Source organism: Octodon degus, unplaced genomic scaffold (assembly GCF_000260255.1).
Source record: "Octodon degus isolate 3935 unplaced genomic scaffold, OctDeg1.0 scaffold00111, whole genome shotgun sequence".
NCBI classification, from domain to species: domain Eukaryota; kingdom Metazoa; phylum Chordata; class Mammalia; order Rodentia; family Octodontidae; genus Octodon; species Octodon degus.
The window spans coordinates 1,710,931-1,730,918 of record NW_004524687.1 but is presented as its reverse complement, the minus strand read 5'-3'; the positions used below and the strand labels follow the sequence as shown (position 1 = coordinate 1,730,918).

The 19,988-nt window shown below is 37.5% G+C and overlaps 1 protein-coding gene across 1 annotated transcript in view; it reads right to left on the bottom strand.

Moving 5' to 3' along the window:
• Micu2 (mitochondrial calcium uptake 2) overlaps positions 1-19,988 on the bottom strand; it is a 116,944-nt gene that overhangs the window by 17,914 nt on the left and 79,042 nt on the right. The window contains exons 5-7 of the mRNA XM_004639363.2: positions 18,970-19,017; positions 17,906-17,988; positions 2,250-2,315 (exon numbers count right to left, since the gene is read on the bottom strand). Of these exons, the coding sequence (XP_004639420.1) occupies positions 2,250-2,315; positions 17,906-17,988; positions 18,970-19,017 (197 nt within the window). The remainder of the gene's footprint in view (positions 1-2,249; positions 2,316-17,905; positions 17,989-18,969; positions 19,018-19,988) is intronic.

Below are 19,988 nucleotides of genomic sequence, written 5' to 3'. Positions count from 1 at the left end.
TGTATCCACTCATTATAATAAACTATAACCATGAACATAACTGGAATGAATTAAGGGAGATATGTGACATTATTATTATTATTATTTTTTTTTTTTGTGGAACCGGGGATTGAACTCAGGCCCTTGCACTTGCCAGGCAAGCGCATATTCTACTGAGCCATCTCCCCAGCCCTGAGCCATCTCCCTGGCCCAATGTTATTAACAAATGCTACCTAAGTTGTTATGACTGAAGACACAGAAGGTACTGTAAGAACATACAGGATATGTTCTTCTGGAAAAGGAAATAGAGCAGTTAAGGACTTGGACATGACACACAGAAGTCAGTATTAACATTACTTGAAGGGAACAAAATACAAAAAGGAACTGTGATTTTACTCATTTGCAAATTTTGAAGAAAACATCCTTGAAAAACTGAAATGATTTGGAATAGAAAATCTCATAAAAAGCATAAGGTAAAATTATAATTAATCAAAAGATTGTTGGGGCTGGCAAGATAGCTCCACGGACTAACGTGCCTGCTTAGGCAAGCTTAGGCAAGAACAGGGACCACGGTTTGATCCCTGGCACCACATGCTACGCCAGCTCCCCCAGGGTAGGCTGAGCTGGCCAGAGTCTGGGTATAGAGGCATATGCCTATAATCCCAGCACTGGAGAGACTGAAAGCAGGAGGACCACCACCAGTCTGAGCTGTGTAGTGAGATCCTGTAACAACCAAATACATTAAAAAAAAAAGAAGAAGAAGAAGAAGGAAAAAAAAAAAAAAGATTGTCAAATGAGAACTCACTGATACACATTACTCATAGGAATGAAAATTACTTCATATTGTAAGAAAACATACTGGGGATATTTATCAAGTCTGTCAGTCTTGTAAATATTCATGCCTTTTGATTTAGCAACAGAATTTCTGGGAAGTCATCCCACATGAAGTGTGACCCTATGTCTTTAGGGCTACTTTGATGTCTTGAACTGATCAAAAACATTCCCCTTTTATGGTCATTTTGATGGTGGGGAAGAGTTAGAAGATACATGGTGGCAGATTTGGTGAATAAGTGGATGAAGACACAGTGCTGTTTTCACAAGCCTGTCTGGATGACACACAGTAGCAACATTCACTATAGTTTTGAACACACCTTGTAAAGACACTCATGAAAAAAATTCTAGAACTGCTTCATAAAATGTTAAGAACAATGGAGTAAATGTGTTTGAACTGAGAGGGAATATTCTGAGAAGAATTAATAGAAATGTGTCTTTTACTGCAATAAATATATATTTATATTAAAATAAATTAACTAATTAATTTGGTACCAAATTAATCACTATGCAGCTCGGATTCACAGTGATCCTCTTGTCTCAGCCTCCCCAGTGCTGGGATTACAGGTATATGCTATCATGCCTAGTTTTGGTGGCCAGCACGGCAAACCTAGGGTTTCAGGGCTGGCACAGCATGTGGTACCAGGCACTGAACGCAGGTCCTTGAGCTTGCCAGGTAGATGCTTAAATAGCTGAGCTATCTCCCAAGCCTCACCTTATATTTTGATGACTCTTTATATATATAATGGTTTAAATACAAGATTATTTACTGTAACATTACGTGTATTGTTAAGGGACAGATACATGGCTGGGTATACTGGTGCATGCCCGTAACCCCAACACTTGAGAGTCTGTGGCAAGAGGATTGCCAGAAAGTTGAGGCCAGCCTGGGTTACACAGTGAGTTCAACACCAGCCTGGACTACACTGCAATGACACCCTGGCCCTGTCTTAACACCTTCCTCCACCAAAAAAAAAAAAAAAAAAAAAAAAAGCTACAGGTTAAATGGCTTTCAAAAGAGGAATGGTTACATAAACTGTTATCTCCATAAACAAAGTACTATGGAACCATTAAAAAGTATGAGATGTTTTGTTAAGGGAAAGAAGAAAAGCAGAGCAATGCATAGTATGCTTCTACTTACATAAAAATGGAAAACAGAGTGAAGACATGTGCTTATTTACAAGCACGCTTACACACTCATAAGATCTATCTCCGGAAGAACACACAGAAAACCGAGAGCGTGCACTGCTCTAGGAGGAGGATGGGTGAGTGGAGGAGCCCTTTGCTGTCTACCTCCTCTTGTGTGCCCTTTTAAGTTAGAACTCTGCAAATATGGTGCATCTATTTAAAATATGAAGTTATTAATGAAGCTGACCAACTACCTGGAAATACTTAGTTAACAAACATAACAGAGAAATTCTTAGTTTATGTGTACATACCTGACATTGTCTTTCATTAGTTTTCATTATCTTGAAGTCATCTTGTTTGCTTATGATTTTCTGTAGCTAAAAAGATTGCAAGCATGAGTTCACACGTGTGTCTATTAGATTTTTCAAAATAACCTGAAAACTGATGCTAAATTGTCATTATAAAATAGATATACTAATTTGTTATATATTATACATTTTCTGCCAGCTTAGGTTATACTTTTTTCTCAGGCTATGTAAGAATTAAAGAAGAAAACATAAAAAAAAGTATTAACACTATTTATAATTTTCTCTTAGGAAAGTTTACTTACTACAAATATGTTCTAAAGGTAGTAGTCTTGATTATGTCCCTTTAAGAGAATTTCTATTCATAATTTACTTTTTATATCACTGAGAATGGCCACATTCTAATTATAGTATGTAGTACACAAAAAACTATTTATATTATATACATGTTCTTTTTCCCTTTATGCATTTATAATACATTAAAGTAATTTAAAGACTTACATTTCTATTAATTATAAAATTGATGTGAGTATTCTGAAATTAAACACATTAAAAAACCTACCTACCTTTCAGAGTCATTTGTACCAATCTTCATATGGAAAGCAAATTTTAAAAAAGGAATTTAAAAATAAAAATAAGCAGATTTAGACAAAAAACTAAAAATATGAATTTAAATCAGTCAGGAGATAAGTCTTCCCTTGTTTTTCCTGTAGATGATTTCTTTGTTAAAAAAGTTTGAAAACTGATGCAATTACAACCAAATTATCTGTCACAAATTTGGCTACTTTTCTTACGCATACATTAGGTAAATGGCTTGTTTTTAGGTCTCTAAATCTCTCACCCAGTTTTCACTATTCTTCCTCATTTAGTTAGGGAAAGTTGAAAGGTCTCTATTTTTTGTATCATTCATTCATTCATTCATTCATTCATTCATTCATTCATTCATTCATTTATATTTTTGTATTCTTGTCTCACTACGATCGGACTCCTAGTAATCCGCCTGTTTACAGCCTCTCAAGAGCTGGGATTACCAGTGTGTACCACCATATCCAGTCCCAATTGCAGTCTCAAGTCCCGTGGGCAGGGCTGGCAGGGCTGGCCAGGGAATCGAACTCATGGACCCTGCACCTGCTTGCAGGTGCTTTAATCTGCTGAGCTATTTGGTCAGCCCTTTTTATGCATTTAAATTGACAGCCAAATGATACATGGTACCAAAGTCAACATGCAAACATTCTCTTACTGCCCCACCTCTCTGCTAATATCTTATTATATAGATTTCAAGCACAAAGTGAACAGAATTTGTAATAAACCACTCTACAATCGGTATACAGCCTCAGTGATTATTGGTACATTTGTAATTGTTGGTTCAAGTATCATTTCTACCCTGTTTCCCGTTGTTATTATTTATATCTCTAGAGAAAAAATATCACAAACAGATTTATAATCCTGGCCATGTGATTTTGATCACTTCTTTAATTCTATCCAGTCTGTCCTTTCTCTCTGCCTTCCCAAGGAAGCAGCTCTAACATTTCTTGCTAGTTCCAGCTAGTTCAGAGACTGGAATAAATGAATTCATATGTCACATATTCTTGAGTTTGCCTTCTTTTTTCAGCATAGAGGGCTTGAAACGCACTGTGCTGTTTGCAGATCAGTAGTTCCTATTTAGTGCTAAGCTCTATCACACTCTATGATCATGTCATTAATTTATTTACTTGTTTCTAATCTCATGCTGAAGCATGATGCTACCTTTATTCTTTTTTTGGTGGTATTGTGGATTGAATCTGGGACTTCAAGTGTGCTAAGCAACTTCTCCCCAGCCTCCCTTTACATTTCTTTTTCTTCTTTTCTTTTTGTATTTAGTACAGGGTCTACAGAGTCTCACTACACAGATCAGACTCATAGTGATCCTGGTTTAAGCCTCCCAAGAGCTGGGATTACAGGCATGATCCACCATACCCAGTCTCAGTCAACATCTCAGCTCGCCCCAGAGGTAGGGCTGGCACTGCAGGCTGGGGATCGAACCTTGGTCCCTGCAAACCATGGTCCCTACATTTGCCTAAGCAAGGTTTTTAATCCACTGAGCTATCTGGCTGGCACCTCTTTTACATTTCTTTAAATGCTCTTTAGCAGACTGAGGAAATTCTCTATTTCTACTTTGCTGAATTTCATCAAGAATTTATTTTGTTAAATGTTTGGATTGGATTAATATGATCATAATGGTTTTTCCTTTATCATGGTAACAAGATGGATTACACTAATTGATTTTTCAATCACTAAGATTGTTTAGTATCCTTTGGATAAATGTCACTTGGATATAAGTATGTATGTATATAAGTGGCACTATTTGACCCCAGAGGAACTTGGCCAACTAAGCTACATCATTAGCTTTTTAAAAAAAAAATAATTTTAAAAACTGAGACTTGCTAAATTGTCCAGGCTACCTTGAGCTTGTGATCCTCCTGAGTCACTCTACCAAGTAACTTGGATTATAAGTGTGTACTACACGTATTACTTTATTCCCTGATTGATTTGAATGGTTAGGTACTTCGTACTTTTGTCCAAGAGGAAAACTAGCTTATGGTTTACTTTACTTGTTAGGTCTTTTTCCAGGTTTTAGTTGTTAGGGCTAAACTGGTCTCAAAATATGAGAAGGAAGGGTCTTGTCTTTTCTGAAAGGGTTAAGAGAGATTGGTCAGGATCTCTTTCTTTCTTTCTTTCTTTCTTTCTTTCTTTCTTTCTTTCTTTCTTTTATTTTAACATTTATTGTGTGTGTGTGTGTGTGTGTGTGTGTGTGTGTGTGTGTGTGTGTGTGGCCAGCTCAGCCCACCAGGGGGCGTGGCTGGCTGGCATGTGGTGCTGGAGGATTGAACCGAGGTCCCTATGCTTTGCCAAGCTTGTTCCAAGTAGGTGCTTTAGACCACTGAGCCATCTCTCCAGCCCCAGGATCTCTTTCTTAAATATTTAACATGTTCTGGTGTGATCTGAAGACTATAGTGCTATGTGTGCAGTTCTGTAGTAACAGTTCGGATAGATCATAAGCATATACATTTTTGCCTAGAGACCTAGTATCCTGTCTCCTCAGCTCACTTCTAACCTGGCTGTGACACTGACTCATGCCAACAAGGTACTAAGTAATCATTCTGTGGTCACAGCACTCTTCTAGGGCAGGGAAAAACACTGGTGAAGTATAGCCCAGCACTGCACCCTAACATTTACATTCTAATGGGTTAAAGATAATAAAGTGACTTCAGATAGTGCTCCGTCTCTATGAAGCAGGGGCTGAGAAATGGCTGTGGTCATTGTTAGGTCTCTTTGAGGAGAGGACACTGGTGAGATCTAGTGACTGAAAGCTAACGAAGGAGTGAGGTTTCTGGTGGATGCAGTCTATAGCCATACCAGCCTGAATGCTCCTGATCTCATCTGGTGGATGCAGGGCTCTAAGTTAGAAAAACAGAAAGAAGGTACCTACTTGCCAGATACAACTTTCTATTTAAAAAGTACTGCCACATTTATTATTTAAATTTATTTTGATTGCTATTACATAATGAAAAAAACATGTTTCATAATGAAAATAAATATGCTTAATGTTTATTTTCATGCTTAATGTTTATTTTCATTATGAAAATGATGTATGGACAGCCAATTTAACTTATTTTTGCTTTCAAGGTAATAATTTATAAAGTCTTGAACAAGAATACTGTTATAAAACCAGGAAGAATTCTACTGAAAGCTTTTATATTTATTTAGTAATAACTCTAGCAGGTACATTTAGTATGATGAAATTATAACACTATATGAAGAGCACAGTCCTTCCTGCTAGCATGAAAGTGATGTGAAATAAAAGGACCACCTAAGGAGCAATTTATACTACTAAACAGAATTGTCATTAATCTGTTGTTTAGAGAAGTTACATTAAAACCCTGGCACTTATCCCACATAAGCAGATGTGCCATCTATCAAGGTAAAGATGAAATGAATTAACTATTACTGGCTTTGATCACTGTCCATATTGTTTATTATTACCTGACAGAGAACAACTCAGGCAGATAGCTGCTATTTTATGAGTTCTTGGGATAAAGAAGTAAGCAATACACTTACTAATACAGTTTTTAGATCTGGATGTTAATAAAACATAAATGCATCACAAAATGCAAAAGTAACTAAGACAAATTACACTGTAGGACATTTTCACAAGATTTTATATTAATACATTTTATCATTACTTTTGTGTTTGATGTTCAAATCTCTTCATTATGTTTATATTTTTGGTATTAAAGCAATTCTTATTTTTTTTGGGCACTTATGGCAAGGCAAGCAATATGTAAAACTTACTGGGGGAAACATTGAGATAAGCTAAAAAAAAAATCCCTGCTCTTTAAGTACACTTTTCTGATTTGAAAAGAATCATTTGGTTCTTTCAGACCATTTCAAATATAAGATGCTGCACAGGGCTGGGGAAATAGCTCAGTGGCACAGTGCCTGCCTGGCAAGCACGAGGTCCTGAGTTTGATTCCCAGTATGAAGAAAAAAAGAAAAAAATATGCTGTACATTTAGGTTTATTAATATAAATGCAGTTTTCTTCTAAAGACTTAAAAAAACCCAACAAACTTTTTTTTTCCTTGCTTTAGAAAAGGGTCTCACTATGTAGTTCAGGCTGGCCTTGAACTTGCAGTGATCCTCCTACCTCAGTCTCCTGAGCGGGGGGATGATAGGCATGTGCACTCATACCCAGCTTCTCAAGTGTTTTTTTTTTTTTTAAAATTGAGGTATATATTACACAGCATGGATTATCATGTTTGTAGCATCTATGATTAGCATAAAGAATCTTTTTTCTTTCTGAAACAGGATCTTACTATGTAGCTCAGGCATTCACTTAGGCTGACCATGAACTTGGAGCTCAGGATGGTTTTGAACTTGTGGTCATACTCTTGCCTCAGCCTCCCAAGTGCTGAAATTATGTGGCCAGAACCGTGCCTGGCCCAAGAATCTTTTATAACCTGAGAAGCTGTCTTTTATAACCTCAAACTTAAAACATCAGAGATACATCCTGTCTTATTCTTTTTTAACTCATGTACTAAATATCCAAGAATTTTCTAAACATTTAAGGAAAAACTAGTATTCAAAAATTGTTATCTAACCTGCACGCAAAACTGTTAAATGAAACTGTATTTGGAAGCCTTAATGTGAGTCCTGCTCTATGAAATCACATTAGGAATGGAGGTTGCCTCTACTGCCCTTTGAGTCTCCTGTTCCATTTCCTGTCTCACTTGGGATGTGGACTCCTGTTACCACCATTCCTAAAAGGGACAGGAACCTGGGTCCTTATAAGCACGAGAAGAGTGCTGTAACTAAGGTGGCTCCAGCCTCCAATTTCACCATTCTAGGGATGGAAGGGATGGTCCCTGTGCTCATGACAGGCAGGAATAAAGCCAAAAAGCCTAACTAAGGCCTGAGGGGATTATGCTAGTCACAACACAGTTTAACTAATCTGAAAGAATCTCATCATTACATGTCATAGCCTTTATGTACAAACTGCCCTCTACCTGAATAATAACAATAGCAACAACAATAATAGTAATAAATCGATTCATGTCTCATCTGAGGTAGACTGCAGTAGCTGGAGAGCAATGTTACCTTGTGACCTGTGGCTCTAGAAATTTCAGATTTTACTTGCGCAAACACATTCCATTCCTGAGGCTTAAGTTCTCTTGTTTAATCATCAAATATCTCAGAATATCTTTCTCTGTGCCTACCAATTTTGCACTCCTGTTTACTCTCCATCCTTTTGCTCTGTGCTATATGGCAGCATTCTTCTGAAACAGTTCTGTACTGATTCCTACTGACTTACAAACTTTAAGGAGTCATCTGCTCAGTCCCTACCCACCTTGCCAGTCTGGCATTAAGCACTCTCTCTGTCATGGTTTTCTTTCTTAGACTGGGTGACCCTCACCCTCTGAGCTTTGTTAATTCTCTGCTTACTACTCTGCTATTTTAGAATTCTCCTCTTTGGCTGCTCCACCACAGTCTGACCTCCTAAATGAAACGTCTCCAAAACTGTGTCTTCCTCTTTTTTTCTTCTGCATTCTCCTCCTCTGAGGTCATATACTCTCATGACTTAATCACCATTTCTGTGAAGATAGTCCCTGTCCTGGTCACATGTCTGGCTGATCTCCACACACTTGCTATGCTTGTCTGTCTCAACAAGGATGTCCTACCAGTCTGTCAAGCTCAACATTTCTAAGCTCACTGTCAAGATCTCTCTCAACCCAACCATCCCTGACTGCTCCTTCAGATTAGGCAGGCATTAAGGAAAGAGCAGGGCTCACACTGGATAGCTTTGGATTTAAACTGTGGCTGCAATGTTGGCTATGCATTAATTTGCTCATTTTTAAATGGGGTAGCCACTACTACCAGACAACCAGACCTGGGTGGAAACTAGTCTTTGGCCACTGAGCATTACCATTATTCCTAGTTAGGAAAACTGGTAAAACGAGCGACCACTGATTTTTCCTTTCCTCTCATTTCTCTACTCCAGATGGAAACCAGGTCTACAGATTCTATTCCATAATACGTTTTGACTACACTTACCAGTTTTAATTCACAATTGTGAACTCAACTCCCACAACAGTTTAAGGACCTCGCTTGCCTTTAATATCTCCTGTAATTCATCCCCCACTTCTACAGCTAGAGATGGATTTTGGAAGACTGCCTTGCGATTAATTTTAATAACAGTCTGCTGGTTTCTCCTAATGTACAGTTCACATGAGAGAGCCCACTTTTTAGGTGAGAACAGAGGTTCACACTTTGGCTGCGCTGCATAGCAGCAGCAATGCTTTTACAGGTGCTCCAGAGTTTTTAACATTAATTTCCCCAAAGAACATTACTTTTGTTTTCTGCTTTCTTCAGCCTGAATGGAATTGAATGCAAAGACAAAGTTATAACGACTGTTTCAGTATTTTTTTCCTCCTTGTTCTCTGCTTATTTTTCACTTGTGGTTCCTGCAGTACAGTCACAGCATCTGAAATTGGTTGCTCTTTCCACCTAGTCTACTCATGTGTACATTCCTTGCTGGAATTACAGGCTGCTTTTATAAATCAGTGTCATATTTGATATAAACTGCTGCTTCTGAAATATCTAGATTTGCTGTTATAGTTTGTGTCTCGATGTCCCCCCAAAGCCTCATGCAGTCACGGGGGTGGTGAATCTATACTACAGTTTGTTATTGATTCACTGTCTCAAGTTGGGATTAGGCTGTGAGTGCTACACCGATGCTAAAGAGTCATCTCTCATGCTCCTGTCTGCTTTTATTGCTGTTTTCTGCCAGTATGAACTAGTTTCTGTGCCTTGGAGTCAGCCAGATATGGACTGAAACTTCTACAGTGAGCTAAATAAACCTTCCCATCCTGGGCTGTCCAAATAGCTCAGCAGATTAAAATGCCCGCAAGCAGGTGCAGGGGCCAGGGATTCAATCCACAGGGCTCGCTGAGACAGCAACTGAAATGGTATGGTGGCAAGAGCCTGGAATCCCAGCTCTTGGGAGACTGTAAACAGGCAGATCACTACTAGTCTGATCTAGCAGTGAGACCTTGAACACCCGTAGACCCTTCCTTAAAATACAAACAAAACAAAACAAAACCTTCCCTTCCTTAAATCTGTGTTACCAGGTATTATGTTGCAGCAAGAGAAAAGTAAATAAGATACTAACACTTGTTCACATGGACGCTTTAATGAAACATTTTTTTTTCATATTCCCTATCTCTAACATATTTTTGAGTGCAAGTTTTCTCTATAGCTTCCTACTGAATTTTGCTTACACCACTTTGAGAAAATGAATCCCATAAATTACCACCCTTCTTCTGAACTGTACAATGAAACCTCATACATACAGAGATATATTTCAGGCAACTTCAATCCTTTACAATCCTCTAGGTTTCTTTTTTCTTTTTTTTTTTAGGTTTCTTAACTAAGCTGTCAACTCACAGGAAGAACCTTTTTCAGCAGCTGAAATGGTTGTCATAAAGGGCATGCAATGAAATCTTTATAAAAATTTCCCAGCCTACAGTCTTGCAGAATCTGAAGCAGTGCTGTCTAACAGAAATATAATGGAGCCAGATTAGTTGTTTTCTAGTAGTCATTAAAAAAGTAAAAAGCAATGAATTAATTAATATCTAGATTATTACTTCATCAAGTAACAGGATATCTCATAAGGTAACATTTCATTGGAAATATTTCCCTGTATTTAGATTTCATAAAATTTGTAACAGGAAAAGTAGATTATACACTCATATTGCTTCAAACATTCACATATAGTTTCCTGTACTTGAAGTGAAAGCAGGTTTTTTAAATTTACAATTTATATTAATTAAATTAAAAACTCAACTTTCTTAGCCACACAACATATCTTAGAAGCTCACGAGCTAAATGGGACTAACTATATGGGATGGGACGTAAGCACACACTCCATGCTTCACATGTAACTTTAGTGAGTTTTCTAAATCTATTTTTCCAGTAGGCTGGAGACTGGAACAAAAAAATAGAAGATGACTAGAACTGACAGGGAGCTGAATGTTCTTTAACCCTGATACTACTGAGATGTGGTAGGTGATATCCTAACAGCAAGGAGGAGAAAAGAAAAGCAGAAATATAATCAAAACCACACAAGTTGGGGGCCGGCAAGATAGCTCAGTGGTCTAAAGTGCTTGCTTAGGCAAGCATGCGGGGACTACGGTTCCATTCCCGGCACTCATATCTAGGGTGGGCTGAACTGGCCACAAAAAAAAAAAAAAAAAAAAAAAAAGAAGAAGAAGAAGAAAAAGCACACAAGTTGAAAGCCAGTCAGTTGAAGAGTAAATAATTCAGTACAGTCTGTGTGTGTGTGTTTTCTGTTTTGATATAGGGTATCACTGCTATATAGTCCAGGCTGGTCTATATTGTATTTCTCCTGCCTCAGCCTCTCAAGGGGTGGGATTACAGGGATGTGGCAACATTCCTGGTGCTACTCCATTCTCAATATACTCTGAAAGTCTCTTTTTTTTTTTAGAGGGGTGGGGCAGAACTGGGGATTGAACTTAGGTCCTTGTGCTTGCCAGGTGAGTGCTTATTCTACTGAGCTATCTCCCTGGCCACTGAAAGTCTAACTCATTAATCACTGTGAAATTATTTTCATAATGATGACCTGGAACTATCAGGAAAAGGATAAATTCTACATATTATAATGAGTGTGCAAAGGTAAGGAAAATACACATATTTGTGGTAGATATCAAAAAAGTCATGTTAAAAAATGTAACTATGATGAGCTTGTAAGCCTCAGTCAACTGGAAAATTCTTTTATGTGAAACACGTCATAATCTGATACTACCAATTACATAAATTACTCATTCCCTTCAAAATTCTAAACACTCATAGATTTCAACCATATGTTTTTTTCATTCTAGTCTTTTGAGTACTGTGGCATTATTTCATTACTTTATGCACTTTGCTTATAAATCCTCAAAGTATCTGTTCATAGTATATGAGTCCTACTGTTTTTTTTTTTTTTTTTTTTTGAGACAGGGTCTTGCTACACAGTTCAGGCTGGCCTTAAAACTCATTATATAGCCTAAGTTGGCTTCAAACTTACAATGATCCTCCTACCTCAGATTCCTGAGTGTTAAGATTATAGGTGTGTGCCATCAGGCCAAGCCAATGAATGCTACTGTTAGCCATTTAACAGTTTGCTTTAAGTGTCACGTGGGCATGTTTGTTTACCTACTAACTATCCTGAGTGTCGGTTGGGCATGTGTTATTTCAACTAGTTTAGTATTGTATCAAATAAATTTAATAAAACTTTTTTATATTTCCTGTTATATTATTATATAAAAAAGTAACAAAAATATTCAGTTTTTGGTCACTTCATATTAAATTATATTGTAGATTCTCACTCAGTTTAATTCTGGTGTGAGAATTAAATTATGTATGTACGTACGCACATACGTATGTATGTACATATGTATTTGGTACAGGGTCTCACTAGCAGCTCAGACTCATAGTGATCCTCCTGTTTTCAGCCTCTCTAGTGCTAGGATTACAGATGTGTACCACCATATCCAGTTTCAGAGGCTGGGTCTGCGTGCCTGGGGTCGGGGCCAGCATGGCATGTAGTGCCAGGGATCAAACCCTGGTCCCTGTGCTTGCCTAAGCAGGCACTTAGTCTCCTGAGTTATCTTGCCAGTCCTTGGTATGAGAATTTATTTTCTGTTTTTTAGGATGTGGCTGAGATTTTAGGGATAGTCTCTGACTATGCCTAAATTCACATCCTTCTCAGGTAGAAAACAATATTTCATAATCTGCCTTCCAAAAACTGCGTACTAGATTCTTTCTCCTTAAATGCAATAGAGGAAAACAACTCAACCAGCCTACTCATAACCCAATTCAACAGATTAACCAATGCTCCTTATTTTCAGTAGAATTTATTTATTTTTTTATTTTAATTTTTTTGGTGGAACCAGGGATTGAACTCAGGCCCTTGCGCTTGCCAGGGAAGCGCTTATTCCACTGAGCCATCTCCCTGGCATTTTCAGTAGAATTTAATAACAGATGCTCATGGTAAGCCATGCATGTGAAGCTGCTGGCCAGTCTCAGGCATGTGCACACATTTCAGCACAGCTGCTGAGGCTAGTGTTTGTTGTAAATCATGTATGTTTGCAAACAAATTATGTTTATTGTACTATTATAATAATTAATTTACCTTATTAAACAATTTGTGAAGTAATAGGGTTTCTGGAAACACCAAGAAAGCTGGAGGCAGATGATAACTAGATAGGATATTGGGGCACTATTCTTTTTGATTGGAAGACACAGCTTCAACAATATATGTATTTTATAAACCAGAAGAGCCTGATTAAAAAAAGCAGTATATAAAGCCCCATTGTTGCAGGCAGCTGAATTAGATAGAAATATTATAGGCAGGCAGAAAGGGCCAGGCCCTCAATGATACAAGATGGAAGACAAGGTGACTTTACAACTAGGAAGAGACACATGCTCCTGTATGGACCACACCTCAAGACCAAGACAAAAGAGGAAACATAGCTACATACTTCCGTAAGGATGGGCATCAGAGATTGATATTCTAAATAGGTATCAATCACTTTGAAAGAGCCTAAATGAGTCACTAGCCCAGCCCCCAACAGGAAGAGACCCTGTCCTGTATTCATGCCCACTTGCTAGGTGACTCACTTCGGTACTGGATTTAATCAATTTTACCTGAGCAATAGTGCTTGTAATCTCATTGACTATTGTTCTGTCCCACCTCATGCCCACCTAAGCAAGTTCCCATGTCTTCTCTACCACCTTAGACCCACCTCACCATATGGTTTTCTTCTATAAAAGTCCCTGGAAGAGACAACTTCCTGGGACAACCCGCTCAGGTCCCCCTTCCATCCCTCTTGGACAGGAGCTTTCTTTCCCTCAGTAAATATATTCTGCTCATAATCTCTGTTTGTTCCTAAAATTCATTCTTCAGTTTTAGAGAACACAAACTCGTCCCAGGTACCTTTTCAGGTTGGGAGATCCGTGTTTCTCCCTGTGTCATTTGGAGGTTCCCTGTATCATCATTAGAAACTGGGCAGCATCCAGGAAACTGCAGTGAGGTCCAGCTTTATCAACTGTGAACTATGAGAGGACTCTTTCTCTGCATTTGGTCTTTTCCTGTCTTATCTGTATCCAATCCGAAATAATACAACTATTATCCCATTGAAAAATAAGACTAAAGAGAGCTGTTTCAATTACAAAATGAGATGAATGTTTTAGAGTTGTACGATAAAGGCAAACTGCTAAAATTTTACTTCTCAATAGGATCAAAAAGCGAAGGCTGCAGTGCCCGGGGGTTGATCACCAGCATGCCTTGCCAGCCTCACCCCCCAGGGCACACTGAGAATGTGACTGAGACTGGGTGTGGTGGAGTGCACCTTAATCCCAGCTCTTGGGAGACTGTAAACAGGTGGATCACTATGAGTCTGATCTAGTAGTGAGACCCTGAACCCTGAACACCCTGTAGACCATTCCCTAAAATACAAAAAACAAAAAAACAACAACAAAAAAAAAAACATTAGAATCTGTAGATGATATACTGTGGGTATACTTAAAAAGAATAGCAAGAAAATTTTCATGTCTTTCCAATTAAAAGTAGAGACCTTATTTCTAAAATAAGTATGTATTTAAGTTAATAAAATGTTTGTTATATAGATGTCTTTATTTTTAAAATGTCTCTTTAACAGACTTAAAATCAACTGAATAACTACTGATCCTGGTCACATCAGGTAAGATGGTCAGTTAAAACCTTGAAATTTCCTTTGCTCCCTCACTGCCCACTCAAAGATTTCACGTCCTTTCCCTCAGTTTCCCCATCTTAGATTTTGATACCAAGATAATTTCTAAAGGGGTTAAGCATTTATAAACCTAAGTTTTATGGGTCCCCATTGTTTTATGACCTCATTCCCAATTTAAGATCCCTTTTGCTGTTTCTAGTCTTTCAGATCATCTTTTGTACACAAGACAAAATATTTTAATAGTCATGTTTGCAAAGTTTGTGATATGGAACTTTATCAAAGGGATTATCTAAGACAGTATACATACAACAAAATGCAAACATTGAAAGCGTGTATGATCTCGTAAGTTTTGACAATACACCCTTGTAGCCACACTCTAACCAAGATCTGAAAGGACTGTACTCCAGTACTCCCAATACACTCAAAATTCTGTTATTATTATTTTTCTATTTGATTCCTCATTTTTGCCTGGCCCCAAGGAACGAACCATATGCTTTCTTTTCTTTTTCTGTTTTGGTCTTTTTGAGACAGTGTCTCACTATGTGGTTCAGGCATATCTGGCTGGATCTGTTTTCTTTTAATGTGGTATGTTCCCTTTTTCTAGAATTTTATTTTATTTTAGTTTTTGCAGTGCTGGGGATTGAACTGAGGACCCTGCGCTTGCCAGGCAAGCACTTATTCTACTGAGCTATCTCCCTGGCCCTCTAGAATTTTATATAAGTGGAATCATACTTTTTTGAGGGACTCATCCTGTTGAGCTTATCAGTAGTTTGTTCCTTAATAATTTATAGATAAACATTAGGCTGTTATGAATAAAACTGCTATGAATATTCATATTCATATTAACCCAGGTTCTGGAAGAATATAAATGAATTCTTTTCTGAGCTAAATACTTAAGGATGGAATCAGTTGTTTACATGGTAAGTATGTATTTAACTTTAAAAGAAGTTGCCAATTTTGTTTTCCACCATGTCAACGAACAATGTAAGTGAAAGTTATTTGCTTTACATCTCAGAAGCTTTTACAAAAAGTCATACATTTCAGTTTGTCACTTACATATGTACTTTTTTTTGTTTTAATACTATTTTTATTTAAAAAATAAAAAATAAATATATTTCACATATTATTTGTCAACTCTTACATCAATTTATGTAAGAATGACAATGATCAAATAAATCACAAAAAGACAACTGAAAATGCATTACAAATAAATTTAAGAACATGACAGGGGCAAAGCCATACATTTATATGCACACGATGGTTAAGGCAATGATCCTGAGAATCTTCAGTAGGTTTTTGAAACTAGCAGTTAATCGGTAGGATTGTCACTCTGACTAACTATATATGCTAGTACCTGTGAACTAAGCAACTGCACTGAACAAAACAATGTGTAATACTAGGGTCATGCTTGGAACGCCTTTCTGGTCTTCTAAATACGTACTACTTGTCATCTCATACCAATTACTGCCATACTATCTCTCAAGTAAATGTTTAAAAAAAAAAAAGGGTAATAAATGAAAACAAGAGACAAAAAAATGTCATAGGGCTGTCCTGCTACAATGCTGTATATAGCTAGATTTCTAAACTTCTGTGCAAAGATATGTAATTGTTTATTCCTGTTTATATTTTTAAAATTTTTTCATTCTTCATATTCTGTAAGGACTTAACATTTAACATATCAATACTTGATGGAAAATTCCTGTTCCATGTTATGTCTAAGATCTCTGATATTCAGATAGATAGTGAGGTTAAGCTCAACTGCCTGTGTTGTAGAGTAATAATAAGCTTCTCTTCTGGAGGGCGAACAACTTAAGTTTGCAGACCAAAAATTAGAGAAAAAGAAGGGCTGCAAGGATAGCCAACATCTTGGCCCTAGCCTTTCAAGGTCAGCAAGGACTCAAACATTGGAGAATCTGTAATGTAACATCCTGTAACTCAGTTGTGTCCCAAATTTTCTAATCAAGGAGAGTATGGGGCCACAGAGGAAAGCAATCGACGATGCAGAGTGTGCCCAAGGGGAGTCACATGGAGAGAAAACATTCTCTCATGCCTTCAAAGAGAGCAAACTGGTCAAGAAATGGCCCTGACTCATCCACATGGCTGACACTGACAAAGGATCTACAAACTGCAGTACAGGGTTTCAGGATAAATCCTGAGGGGATCTGACTGACCTTATCAGATACAAAAGTTACATTTCTTGTTATATAGGTCCTGCTCCATCCTGGTCTCAACCATCCAGCAGAAAAGTACAAAATTGAAGCATAAAAAGCAAAGCCGTATCAGTAGGCTGAGCTGCAACCCCTGACACTGCCAGTCCCACAGAAAACCCACCACTACCATGGACTACTGGACTACACTGGTGTACTTCTTAATCTATTGTGATAGCTACTATATGTTAGTACTGGGTTAGTGGTTTGTTTTTCCCCCTCTACAATAGATCAAGTTTATCTAATCCTACTGGCTGTTCTGGTTTAGATCTTAAAATATCCCTGAAAGCTCATATGTTGAAAGCATGGTCTTCAGCTGGTGCTACTATTGGGAGATGGCCTAGTTGGAGGAAGAGATTCACTGGGGGTGGGTCCTTGAAGGATATATTTTTTCCCTGGCCCCTTCCTCTTTCTCCACTCCCTGGCTGCAATGAAATGAACAGGCTGGCTGTACCATGTGCTCCCCCCATGATATGATGCTGCACCACAGGCCCGTAAACAATGCAGCCCCATGATCATGGATGGAAACTCATGAAATTGTGAGCAAAGGAACCCTTGTATCCTTGTGAGTTGATTTTTCTACATATTCTGTCACAGCCATGGAATGCTACCACACTTGCACATACTCAACAATTTAGATTGATGCATTTTTCTGATATTACTAACTTTTCAAAAACAGAATGGAATTTATTTGTTGGTACTGTAATGTTCTGTCTTATCAGCTTTTTACATATGAGCCTTAGCAAATGTGCATCATTTTGTAGCCTCTCTAGCTTTTTTCCTATTCTTTGTGAAGACTTAACTTTCTATGACTTTTACTATTTTGGGAAGTAGATATAATTTTAAACACATATTTAACATACAGTCCTTAAAAGTACATATCCTATGATGCCCTTTTTTTGCCTCTATTATTTATTGAAATCACAAAAATAAAACTATAAATGTAGATGCTTAAATACATTTTTCTTTTCAGAAACTTGTACTGATACCCTGTTCACTTACTAGTTTGTTCAAGATTGTATTACAAAAATAATATTTTTGAATGTACAATGATTTCTTGGTGTTTCCTATGTAAAGTTATCATATTTTTAGTTTTTATGGAAATGTGTTTTATGATAACCCGACAGAGACTAGCATCTATCTACTTACCTTAAAAAACTCCTTTTTCTCAATCATTTCATTGCCATCTGTATCTAACATTTTAAAAGCCACATGAAAACCAGTATGGGGTTCTGCAATAAATGAAAAATAAATATTCAAATGCTGCTAAAATACTAATTATTTCCAGATAGACACATCCTCAGCTTTGAAACAAACCATCAGAAACTATATGAGCAAGTGCTGAAACTGGGAAAACAGTAATCTCTCCAGTTTCCAGAGGTGGTAAGGCTCTGTCCCTGCCTTCTGCAGCTTTTCCACAGGAGCTGCTATACCTAGTTCTGCTCTTGAAAGCACATTCATTTGAGAAATTATTTCTTTAACCCTGTACATTGTGTAGTACACCTTGGGTATTTCTGCTTTCTCCAAGTAGTATTTTTAAGCTTTCCATTGTCATCATTGTAAATATACAGAAACGTCATACAACAGAGTCCCCACACACTTTTCACTCTGCTTCTGTTCATGTTAACATCTTTGCATACTAAAAGGACATTTTTCAAAACTAAGAAATTACAAGAGGTATAAGATTAAGAACTAAACTACAGTCTTCATTTAGATTTCATATTTTTTCACTGAGGCTTTTTTTCCCCTATAATCAAATACAAGAAACCATGCTGCATTTAGTTGTTACATCTCCTTGCTCTCCTCCATCTATGCATGTCTCTCAGTCTTTCCCTGTTTTCATGGCCTTCCTACATTTGAAGGGTGCTGGTCAGGAATTTTGTATAATGTCAGGTATCCCTTTGTGTATGTCGTATATGTGAGCATTTGTGAAGTTGGTGCATATGTGTGTGCATGAGTACATGCTGTCTGTGTAAGAAGGCTGTGATTTTGTTCTGTTAAACAGGCTTTCTATTCAAGAAACAAAGGGATGTCATGATGTGTAGGAGATAAAAGAGACCTAAGGAGGTAACATAATCTAAAACTAACATTGCATAGATACAAAAACTAACGAATCAATTTTTTAAAAAAGCTAAACGCTAAACTTCAAAAATCCTTCTTGGCAGGAAAAAGAGAATTCCACATGATGGTTGTGACAACAGTGGGATACTTACTAGTGAGGATTGTAAGCAAGAAAAGATACTCAGTATATGAAATCAGCCCTGAAAGAGACATAAAAACATATCAGGAAATAAACTGAAGATGGGTTATAAGTAAACACATAGAGATATTAATATTAAGACTTCATATAAATATAAAAACCACATTTTTACTTTAAATTACTCTCTTTAGTTCAGTAGACACATGTTACAGTCCTAATAAAAAAGAAAAAAAGACTTTCATTACGTTATTAATATACTACTAGGAAGCAGAGTGAGACAGTGTTAAGTGTAAACTTGGCTGGGTCCTAAAGCTCCAAGATGAACATTAAATTTGGGTGTGTTCATCAGGATACTTCCAACTGGGGTCAGCTTTGTGGTGGAGTCCACAAAACAAGTTGCCCTCTCCAATGTGCAGGCACTGTCCCACCCAATGAACAAAAAGCAGAGGAACAATTCAGTCATCCTCCCTTTTTTACTATGACATCTCATCTCAGGTTCTCCTTAGACTGAGATTTGTACCATTGGGTTCCCTGGTTCTCAGGCCTGGGAGCTTGGATTAAACCACATCCTCATGTATCCTGGGTCTCCAGTTTGCAGAGAGCAGATCATGACCCTTCACAGTTGTGTGGGGAGTTATCATGATAAACCTGTTTATCCCCTACTGGATTTTGTTTCTCTAGAGAACACAAATACGGGGGGAATATGATGTTGGCTAGCAAAAAACCGGAGTTAACTATAAGTTTAATCTGCATGGCACTTTTTAGAACTTCTATTGAAAGTTTTACTGTTCACAGTATCTCAGTAAAGCAAAATTCAACAGAATGGAGTCAAATTATAGTATTTAAAATTCAGTAATTAATATTTGTAGCAGTGACTTTAATTTCCTTTAAGAAAATCTTTTCCCGACTGAGACCACCCAGGGTCTGTGAATCTTCATTCGACCCAGAGTGCAGGCCCAGCAAGGAACCCTTTAGCAGAACTCCCTGCAAAGAGGCTAGAGGCAAGACCCACCCAGCTGATTCAGGAGCAGA